The sequence below is a fragment of the Camelus dromedarius genome, chromosome 32 (genome assembly GCF_036321535.1).
Source record: "Camelus dromedarius isolate mCamDro1 chromosome 32, mCamDro1.pat, whole genome shotgun sequence".
NCBI lineage: Eukaryota > Metazoa > Chordata > Mammalia > Artiodactyla > Camelidae > Camelus > Camelus dromedarius.
The window spans coordinates 14,470,095-14,481,807 of record NC_087467.1 but is presented as its reverse complement, the minus strand read 5'-3'; the positions used below and the strand labels follow the sequence as shown (position 1 = coordinate 14,481,807).

Sequence of the window (11,713 nt, the reverse complement as noted above, 5' to 3'; positions counted from 1 at the left end):
CTAAAAATAAATAAATAAACCTAATTACCTCCTGTCCCAAACAAACAAACAAACTTTAAAATTTTTTTTGACAGTTTTATAAATACAAATTTTATTTTTCTGAATTAAGCAGAATTAGGCTACTTGGAAAATCCAGCTGATCTTTGAGAGCTTTGTAAAATGGCATTAGCATTTGCAAGTTCTCAATGGCATGTAGGGCTATAAAAACTCACCAGATCACACCAACCAAGCCAACTGATCAATCCGTAAATACTTACTGAGCACTTATTAAGTCATCATCAGCATGCAAGATGGTATGGAAGACACATTTTTCTTGCATTCAGGGTACCTGCAATAGAGTTGAATACAAATAATATTTACTGTTGGAAACAGTGTAAGACAGAATATAATCATGTGCTGAACTGAGCCATACAGAATATAAAGTGGTAAAGAATGTCACACTTTTAGTCATGCCTTGTACTGATGACGCTTTCATCATAAGGAGATGTGGTTTCAGGATTGGAACGGTCCATGAACAATCCAAGTCTGAGCAGGCAGACTTGACTACAAAAAGCGTTTGGCTCTACTAGTCCTCCTGTCGGGGGTGGAGGACACTGGCTTCATGAATGCAGAGAACAAGGGCACTCAGATATTTAGAGAAAGGTGATTATACTTTCCCAATCCCGAGTCTCTGTCCTTTAAGAAGATGAGTGATTTGCAAGTCAGTTTGTCAGCCTCTGCCTAGTTCTCCTTGTCTTTCGTAACCATCACCTACAGTCTGGCCATAGGGCTGCATTCAACTGCACTGGGAGGGGGTTACAACTGAATAGTTGTGCCGAATAGAGGGGAATGAGATGGCATTCGGAGCAGCAAGTTCTCCCAGATATGAAGTACCAAAGAACAGGGAAGAAAGATCACTGACTCTATTTTAGGGACCCTACTTCTGTTCCAGACACCCTGCCAGACCCTGGGGATACAAAATGAATGAAACTTGGTCCCTGCCCCCCAAAGAGCTCACTGTCTAGTAAGGAGGTAGATCTAAATGCTACAACAGAGGTGTGGAGAGTATGCTGCATAGGCTGTGACAGGAGTAGCCAACTTTGAGGGCAAGGGGAGAGTCCTGGGTAATATTTGTATATGTACAAATATTACAACATTAATAATTCAATCAGATGTATTAGTTAAGGCAACACTAACTACTTCAATGACAGATAAACCCCCATCTCTTGGCGGCTTAATTTAATGAAAGTCTATTTCTTGTTTATAAGGGCCCAGTGTAGGTGTGTGGGGTAACCTCCCGCATGGGACCCAGGCTCCTTCCATCTCGTTGCTCTCCAGCTCCTAGGGCATTGGAGCCCTTTGCTTCTAGGCAGGAAACGAGGTAGAACATGCAGGATCATGCGAGAGGTTTTTATGGACCATTTCTCCTCACTTTTCATTTGTTCAAAATCAGTCACACAATCCCACCTAGATGTAAATGGAGTGGGAAATATATTGCTGGGACCACTTCCAGAAACAGCTCTACACTGTAGAAAGGGAGCACCAATCCTAGTGGGCAGACAGTCATTTCTATCACACCAGGCTAGGTGATGTTGAGAGTCTCCATGACCCTTTGGTATTTCTTTTCTTCATCTCTTCACATTATTTACATACCATTGACTGTCCCTCTCTCATCTCCTCCCAACTCTTCCAAGCCATGCATGAAGTTTATTCACATTTTCCATATGGGCCTGGCTGTCTAACCGGCCACCCTCAGAATCATCTTTGGAATTTGGCTCCATGGAAGAACACACTGTGAGAGATAAGGAAATAAGCTGTGAGTCCCATGAATATCATTCAGTACTCCATTATAAGTTTAGAGTAAAAATAGAGAAATGAGCAAGTTGAATCTGCTTCTTAAGAAGTTAGCACCCCCATTGCTCTACGAATTGCTCAGCATTTAGAGGGTTATTAAAGAGCATTAAGTGATAAGAGATTTCAGTGATTATACTGTTTACAAAATTGTCTGTTAACCCTATGTTCTAGGGTTCAAGTGAAATTAATTCAACCTGAATTTTGACAAATATTTATCACCCTGCTGCTGTGTAAAAGGCACTTCTATAGAGATATCAACGGTTACAAAGGAAAAAAAATCTTTGGCCCAGCCTCTGTCCACAAGAGTTTTCATCTTTTGTGGTGAAATAACCCTTTATTGGATCTGTTGGGCAAATTCTTACCAAAATGCATGTCTCTGAAGTGAGGTATTTCGGACATGGAAACAAAGTATAGTGTGGCTGAACACTGCCAGTAGTGGTACCTCTTGTGGTCACAGAGACCATTCAACTGGGTACAAATCCATAAACTTACAGTGGCCCCAAAGGGGGGAACATGAAAATGACTCAAGAGGATAATTTAGAGGCTGCTTTCTAATTTTCACTCAAAATCTCTCCCAGATAAATTACTTAACTTTCATGTCAAGAGAATAAAGCCTCCATTTCTTGAATCTCCACTAAGCCTAAGCCAGTTGATTTAATTCCTCACGACCTTATTTTGACTCATCCACAAACGGAGAATAATGGCTTCCACCCATTCATCTTTCAGGGTTAGCTCTGGGCTGATGGGAAAAATGTCTCTGTAAAGAAGAGATACTATTACTGAAGTGTAGGCTTTCTTTTATCCTGCACTACTGCTTGTAGTCACAGACACCTGGGGTGGAAAAAGGAAGCCTCCTTAATGACAAATGTATAAAATTACCTTCTCGACCCAACTGCATATTTCACACAAAGGCCAGACTGGAGTGTGTGAAGCAAGAGCTGGAGAGGAAATTCATGCAATTGGAATGTGAATTCTTCACAGGGTCTCTGGCAGAGCTGACTACCAGGGAGTGCCCTAATGGGAGGTACCAGTGTCAAGGTTCCAACCGAAGCAGGAATCTGCCTGCTGTGAGCATTGGCATACTGGGAATTCAAACATAGGATATGGAGAATTCAGCTCTGGTTTGGTTAACACTGGGGGTTCTGAGCTGAGACAGTGAACCAGACACAGGCCATGTGCCAAGGGAGCATCACTGCTTTACAAGGGGTCATTGGATCTAGGGATCCGGAGCAGGGAGGCCCACCACGGAAGGCAGTGGGGGTGAGGTGTGCTGTAATCCCAGACAGGCACAGGCTGGGTTCTGGACACCATTTCATGGTAATGAGGACTTGGTCAAGTCCCTTAACCTTGACTTTTTATCTCTAAATAAAAGCAGGTGGTAGATTTGTGTTTTCCAAAGCCCGGGGGTCTATGGGCAATTCTGTTTTCAAAACAACTAGTAGAAATCCTGCCTTTATTTAGCGTAGGGCGACAGAGGCTAATGGAAATTCACGTTCTTCACTTTGGGCTGGAATGATGAAAGCTCCCATGGTTACACTAATTATTTTATGCCAAGTAAAAGCCTGTATTGGCAGTTATATAGATCTTTGATAATATGGAAAATATTTGTTAAGAAATACAGTTAGTGAAATTCTTTCAAAACAGGACATGATGGGCCAAGAGTAATAAGAGGATATAAATATATATATGATATTCCTATATTTTATGATAGGATGGTTGGGTTCCAAAAGATGCTATCGATCATGGGGTTTGCAGTGAAGCCAGCCAGTCGGACAGCAGAACTTTCCTCATTGCCGAGTTCCCTCTGGTTTTCAAGGGGAGGTCTCACCAGACATGCGGTATTACAAAAAGCAGTAACGTCTGCCTTTACTGTTTTGTTTGTATCCTTTTCATCGCTGTTGGTGACCTACATATGCTGTTGGCCTCGAGCGATGTCACTGTTTTCTCGATGAAGTGATGCTAAAAGAGGAAAACTGCAACCTGTTTTTCAAGTGGAACCAAGGCAACGGGAAGGTATGGTGTAACAGTACCATTTTAAGAAGAACGGTCATAATAAGCAGGTCCCAGGATGTGTAATCCCAGTTCATATTTCCAGGACGACTTGGGAGGGCCGAAGGGAAAGCTGCTGTGTTGGGGAGAGAGTAGGAAGGAAGGAGAGGGAGAAAACCTATGCTGGGACTTAAAGGAGCATCAGTCAGGAGTATAAGGTCAGGCCCGTGGCTGCACTAGAGGGACGTGATGGAGCTTGGCTATGCCCTTGCAGGACGGTGAGTTTACCACCCTCCCACATTCTTGATTCCAGGCAAATTCTTTTCAACAATGGCATGGCAAGTCGCACTTCTGTCTTAAGATCTGGAGGATGTAGCTATGCATGAATCACTCCTAAAGTATTGAGAGGTCAGTCAAACCCCAGATTCACTGTGTTAGTTTGGGTTTGTTTACACCCCACTCTGCATGTCTGTAGCACCCACTCCTCTGGGCTAAGTAAACCAATAGCTCCTCTTGTGCCTGGGACACTTCTGCAGCCATTGCACCTCCGATGGGCCTCACCCAGGTGGCTTCTGCCTCTGTCCCCTCTCCTAGAAGCAAGTACTGAGAATCAGAAGGCCTGGGTCCTGCTCATTATTCCTATTTTCCTTAAAACGTGGGCAAGTCATTTAATTTCTTCAAGCATCATCTTTCCCCATTTAAACATAACAGCCCCTGTCTTGCTGTAAAAACAAAACTGTGCCTTCTATTGGCTGCTTAAGCGTTTGAAAGCACTTGTTCACACATTTCTTGGTTTAGACTTCAGAGCCGCCTTTCTCCCCGTGCCCCGCCAGAAGGTCATTCCCATTGCATCTCCCGATACCTAGAACTGTGGAGGGAAAGTGCCCCCGGGATGTTTGTTTTGGATGCATAATCTTGAGAGAGATAACTTTACTGACAAACATGAACTTTAGATACGTGGCTTTTATTTGTTCACCTTTAAAGCTGTTCTCAGTGGGCAAACACACCTATCGTACCCATGGCACAAAGTTATTCCTACATGTCAAAGAGAAATATTGTCACATACAATACAGCGATTTGTGTGTCATGCTCTTAATTGCTGCCTTTATTTATGTTTTCTATTTATTTTATGTTCTTTTTTGGGGAGGGGAGGTAATTAGGTTTATTTAAATGGAGGTACTGGGGATTGAACCGACAACCTCATGCATGCTAAGAATGCACTCTACCACTGAGCTATACCTTCTCCCATCTTAACTGTTGCCTTTTAGAGCAAAACACAAAGTTCTAAGAGGAAGAAGCATTGACTGGAAGCCACAGATGGTCGGTTCTACAGCTGAGGATTCCGACAACAGAACATCTCAGTGAACAGCCCGGGCATTGTGGCGAGTTACTGGCTGCATATTAATAAAATAATTTTGGAATCTTAGCCATTTGTCAAATATTTTCCTTCAAATAATCTTGTGTCTGGAAGGACTTAATAAAAAGAATGTAAAATCTTTCTCACTTTCGTAAAATCTTTCTCACTTTCTCTCAGTCTTGTTTCATCAACTTAGATAGGACCACGTCACCTGGGCAGGACTTCTCCAGGTAGTGCTGGACATTCGTTCAGTTGATTGACTGAAATGTGAAAGTTTCTCTTAGGGTAAAGCAATGTAGGTTCATTATTGGAAATATTTTTTAAAATATAGACAAAACAACAACCAAAAAACCCCCCAAAAAGTCCCTTCTCCCCATCCCATCTGTTCACTCTTGAATATGCCATTGTATAGCCTCCAAAATCTCTCTGAGTCCGCTGCCACACACACACTCGAGTGCACGCACACACGTGCGCACATGCACACATTCATGTGTACTTTTTATATGTAATATATATCTTGGTTCTGCAAAATTCTTTTAATAACACCTGTATTGAGATATAATTCACACACCATAAACTGACTTTTAAAGTGTTTTTAGTACTGCAGCTCACCCTTAAACAACATGGGGGTTGGGATGCTGACCCTCCTCCAGCTGAAAATCCAAGTATAACTTTACAGTTGGCCCTCCGTATCCCCAGTTCTGCATCAAGGATTGTGTAATACTATAGTACCTATTTATTGAAAAAAAATTCACATATAAGTAGACCTATGTGGTTCAAATCCATGTCACTCAAGGGTCAGCTGTATATTCACAGTTATACAACCGTCACCACCATTCCAGAACATTTTCATCATTCCAAAAAGAAACCCCACACCCATTAGCAGTTACTCCCCGTTACAATATGTGGCCTTTCGTGTCTGGCTTCTTTCACCTCGTGTAATGGTTTCAAGGCTCACCTATGATATAGCATGTATCAGCCACTACTTTTTATGGCTGAATGGTATTCCATTGTATGAATATACCACATTTTGTTTATCTTTTCATTAGCTGATGAACATTGGATTTTTAACTTTTTGGCTATTATGAATGTTGCAAATGAACATCCTGGTACATGTTTTTGTGTGGGTATGTTTTCTGTTCTCTTGAATATATACCTAGGATTGGCATTGGTGGGTCACATGGTAACATTGTTTAAATGTTAAGTCTTGCACTTCTTTTGTTAAGTTTATTACTATGAATTTTATTCTTTTTGAGTCTATTGTAAATGGAATTGCTCTTAATTTCATTTTGAATTGTTTCTTGCTAGTGTTTAGAAATACAATTGCTTTTTGTACATATATATTATTTTATATCCTCTTTAATGTTAAATAATGTTAAAATATTGTGACCATCTTTCTCTCAGAAAATATACTTCTATAACATCATTTTAATGACTTTGTAATAGTGAACTACACCGTTGTACCATATTTATTTACCCACCTCCTTATTATTAGAATTTAGATTCTTTTAAACTTAAAAAAACTACAGATATCTCTGATAAGTCTTTGCCATTAAATCTTTGCCAACTTACTTTATTATTTCCTGGATATAAATCTATGCAAGTGAAATTGTTAAGGCAAAATATATGCACCTTGAAAGCCGTTTGCTAAGTCACTGCAAAAATTGTCCTTCTGAAAGGTTATATGGTTTTCACTTCTACCAGTGGTGTTATACTGGATTCCCTGAATTCTCTTCAACTTTCAGTTTTATCATTAAAAAAAAATCTTTGCCAGTTTGATAGGTGAAACATGAGTCTCACTGGTACTTTGCTTGCATTTCAATTCTCAGAAAGGTCAAACTTCTCTTAGATGTTTGTTAGTTTAAAAAAAATTATTTCCTGTGAATTGTTAGGTTTCTTAGCCACGAGTTTTCAGCTTCTTGTAATTATTTTGTAAAAAAAATTATATATGAAAGTCATTAATCCATTCATGGCATAAATTTTCTCCTTCCTCATCTGTTTTCTATTTTTGTTTGGTTCACTTTTTGAGGTACACACTTTCATTTTTTATGGAGTCAACTTATCCGCCTTTATAGCTTCTTCTGTTTGTGTTCTGCTCACAAATTCCTTTCCCCCTCTTTTTATTATTGAAGAACAGAAGATGAAATATACACACTTTCTTCTACAACATACCCCACTATTTAATCGCTGTACTGGTTAGTTCTCTCTCCTTTCAGCTGTGCCATTTTAAGCCGTATCTCAGTCTGTCTCCAAGCAGCGCTCCCCGACCTTCCCTCTTTTTTCCTTCTCCGTCTTTCTAAGTTTTCAGTCCTGCTTCCTCTGGGGACACTTTTGTCCTTCCTGATCTGCAGCAAAGACACCCTCCTCTACTTGTTAGAGGGCGTTCATGGGCTCCGTTTGGGTCGGATGTCCTGAGTAGGAGACCAAGCTTCAGCCCTTGGTAGGTGGGGGATTCTACCCTCTGCTCAGAGACGGACAGCTCGAGTCAGATACTCAACATCTCTGTAAAATATGGCAGATTGGGCGTCTAAAGGATTTCCTCCAAAGTACCTCTACGGTTTGGCAAACTGGCACTATTGGCTGTCTCCAAATTGTGTACGTTCCGCCACTCCCTATTCCCCGGAGCTTCTTTGATCCCATACTCAGTATGTGGCTGCAGCGCCATACACGGTGTCTGAGAATTGAGGGACTTGTTCTTTGACAATTGAGACTCGTCTGGGAAGCCACAATGTCTTCGGTGTAAGTTCTGCAGGCAGTGGCAGTTGCCTCTGCTGTCTCACCCCATTCGCCTCAAGCGTCCTTCTCCCTTCCCCCTGGTCCATCATCTGCAGAAGAGGAGTATCTAATCTCTGCCTTGGCCGTGGGAAGTTGGAGCGGTCCGGGCCCCCGCTTCAGCTGCCAGACTGGGAGCCGGGAACGCCTTCCGCCCTCCCCGCGCGCGAAGTTTGCAGCGACGACGTCTGCGGGCCAAGGCCGGGCGCTGTCAGTTCCTGATCGGGCGGGTGCCCGCTCCGGCCGCGGCACGTTCCAAACGCGAGAAGCCGCCCACTGGCCTCGGGCTCCCGGCGCGTGGGGCGTGGGCGTCGGCGCGGATCCGGAGCCTCCGCCCACACCCGGGCAGCGCTCGCTGGTCGCGTGAGGCTCGTGCCCCGGGACCGCGGTGCCCCCGAGCCCCTCCGCGGGCCGCCGAGGCAGGAGGACCGCGCGCGGCGGGATGGCGGCGGCCGCGCGGGCTCGGGTTTGGGCACCCGGGTCCGTGCTGCCGCCGCTGCTGCTGCTGGTGCCGCTGCTGCCTCCAGTTGTGTGCGCGGCCGCTCGGGACCCACCGGCCCGGGCCCCGCGCAGCTTGCACCCGCCCTACTTCAACCTGGCCGAGGCGGCGAAGATTTGGGCCACCGCCACCTGCGGGGAGCGGGAGCCGGGAGGGGCGCGGCCCCGGCCCGAGCTTTACTGCAAGTTAGTCGGGGGGCCCACCGCCCCGAGCAGCGGCCACACCATCCAGGTAAGGTCCGGGGCGAGAGCGGGGGGCGGCGGGGACGGCGGGCTCCCTCCCCTCACGGGCCGGCCCCGCGGGGCGAAGGGGCTGGGCCTTTCCCCGCACTCTCGTGACCCGAGGCCGCCGGGCAGTGCTCCCCAACCCCTGCGCGTGCCGGCGACCCCGGGAGGTGGGCGCAGTGACCCGGGAGTGACCCTCAGGGAGCGCCGCCCTCGCCGCCGCGCCGCCCGAGGCCCGGATGGGAAACGCGCGCGAGGTGAGTGAAGGCTGAGGTAAGTCTGGGAGAGCCCAGGAGGAAAGTCCGACGCCGCGCGCTCCAGGGATGCAGTGAACTGCGGTCCTTCCTGCCTTCGTCACCCAGGTAGCGCCTGGCCAGGCCTTAAGTCCCCTGGGCTTCACCGGCGCCCCTCCTTCGAGGCTCTTTGTCTCCCCGACCTTATGCAGAGAAGGTGGTAGCAGTTAGATTCCGTGGCGTATTTTAAGAGAGAACTTTTAGACCACTCCGGTCTCACGGAAAAAACGCACTTCACCCCACCGCCCGAAGCGCCGCCATCCAGAGTCACGGGGGCATATGATATGGACAGAGAGAAACACGGTGCTCGGAGCCCATGAGAGCCTCTTCGCACGAACACCTGTGTGAGCGCTAGTGTCGCTGCTGCTTCCTCAGCACCTGGAAGTGTGCCAGGTCCTTACACACGCGACCCTCACACGTGCGCAGGGAGCTGGAGTAAGTGAGCAGGTTAAGAAGTGTGCCTGCGTCATAAAGTAGGGCACCTGGATTTGAACCCAGTCCCAACTCCAAATCCTCTTTACATAAAGCCATCGTTGCCTCCCTCCCTCTCCTGGGAAATACTGTTGAGTAAAGTGTTTGCCGGAAGAGGGAGTAATTTTGGAGTTTGGGCTCCTAAAGCGAAAGATTATCATTCATGGTCTAGGTCAGTGTTTTAGAAAGTCTTTTGACTACGCACTTCCAGGAATAGAAAGTTGTTGAACACGCAGTATATTCTTACACAATATATGCTAATTTATTTGTTACATGCATATATGACTTTATTAGTTTGTGCTTACAAAACATACAAAAATAGAAAAACCAAATAACAATGATGAAAATACTTCGTTTTCTTTATTAACAGCACCCAATAATTTTGCTATCTCTAAATATTTTTGTTATTGTATATAACTAGTATAAACAAATATACAGATGTAAATCTATATAATTATTTTTGACAAGTTTAGTTTTGCACTTATTATATAGTCAAAGTTGGTTTTACATGAACACTGGAATTTAGTGGTTGTCGTCACCGAAAAGATACCTCAAACATATGTAAATTTAAATGGAAGAACTGCATGACTCCTGAGTTCCAGAACCAGAGGCAGAATTTACAGAGTACATTGTGAAATGAAAACGTGGAGCTCCTTGTTGAAAACTTATGAATTTCAAGATCGTGATAGCAGAGCATTAAACTGAGGGGCCTTTCTGAGAGTTAGGACCCTGTACGAGTTTTCTCAATCATGGTATTCTTACTTCTGCTCCATCCTCCAATTATTCTAACATTTTTTTTTTTAAAGTAGAAACTTGGCTACTGAATGTTCATTTTTCAGGTGGAATTCAGTACTTCCTGGCAGGAAAGTATTGTGTTTTAATGTATAAACAGTAGATTCAAAACTCATTTTTCTTTTGGAAACTATTTAAATGTTATAGAATTGTATTTCCGTGTTTTTAAGATGTGCAAATATGAGAACCTTTAGAGTAACACAGTTCTGTCTTTTTAGCAACAAAAGATGAAACATCTCCAAACATGTAATTTTCAAAATGCTCTTTCCATCCAAAGCATACATTTCTTTAGAACAGTATTTACCTTTTCACACATTTAAAAAAATAACACTTTTCTTTGATGATAGAGAGTAAGTACCTCTGTTTTGTAAATATCTATGGGGTAGTATATAATGTCACTTGTCATTCCAGCAAAAAGTTAGCCAGTTTGGAATTTTTGTTGGGGGAAAAAGTGTAACTCATCTTTAAATTTGAGGTCTTTTAAGTAACTTTCCATGAGCAAACCAGTGAACCTGTATAGCCAAAAGAATTTCATAGTCACGCCCCATTTCAGTACAAGGTTGTAACTGTTCTGCTAATTAGGAGAATAGAATCCAAATGCACACGTGGATTCAAAGGTCCTCGTAAGCTTTGGTGCGTCATGATCAGATGATGGCTCCTCTCCTTCCCTTGAACAGACGCTGAGAACTCTTGGTGACTTGTGACCAGCTGACTTGTGGGCTGGGTGAAGTCCCTTAAGCAATCTGCATATTAAATAGAAAAACCAAATTTCTTCTTTTTTTAAGTAAAATAAACAGTTTTAATGCTCCCTTCTTGTCCCCCACTGGGTTGCCTGGCACACTCAGCTTTGGAGAGAACTGTTCTCATTGTGGGGAGAGTGAATGCTAGGAGAAGGAAGGTATCAAGGAAATTTTCAGCTGCCTCTTCTTCCCTGGATTTGCCTAGAAATGGGCCAACCCTCTTTCTCCTCAGCTGGCATTTTTATTGAGTGTAATTGGCTGGCACTACTGTTTTGGAAGTTCAGAAAAGTCATGTTTCTTGTTCTGAAAACTCTTGTTCTGAGTTTCCAGAATAGATCCTTAAACTTGGGTCCACAGTCCTGAACAGAGTAGGAAGTGACTTTTTGAGGTTACTCAGCAGACTGCATTTCCAGGCCAAGAGGTAGCCTGCAGAAGAAGAACGGTATCTGGTGTTACACCTTCTTGTTCCCTAAAAATAAGGGATGAACAAAAGCTCTGCTGAGTAGCACTTTTGCTTTCACAGTTGAGGGCTTGAGAAGGTGCACTGATTGCTGATGTGGGAGATTCTCAGGTAATGAGAAGCGTGCTGGAGACAAGAAGGGGAAGGCGAGTTCCAGAAGCCGGGCTATCAGACACTTGTTCTAGCCCAGTATTGGCAGCAGCTGGTGCAAACCTGCCTTTCAGAAAAGTGAGGGGTGGTGGGAGACGGGCGGGGGAAGGGAAGAGAGACTGGGATTAATCAT

General features: G+C 44.3%; 1 protein-coding gene across 1 annotated transcript in view; it reads left to right on the top strand.

Annotated features, from left to right (window-relative positions):
* Positions 1–8,393: 8,393 nt before the first annotated feature.
* Positions 8,394–11,713, top strand: part of LAMA3 (laminin subunit alpha 3) — a 197,451-nt gene continuing 194,131 nt past the window's right edge. The window contains exon 1 of the mRNA XM_031439059.2: positions 8,394–8,681. Within this exon, the coding sequence (XP_031294919.2) occupies positions 8,394–8,681 (288 nt within the window). The remainder of the gene's footprint in view (positions 8,682–11,713) is intronic.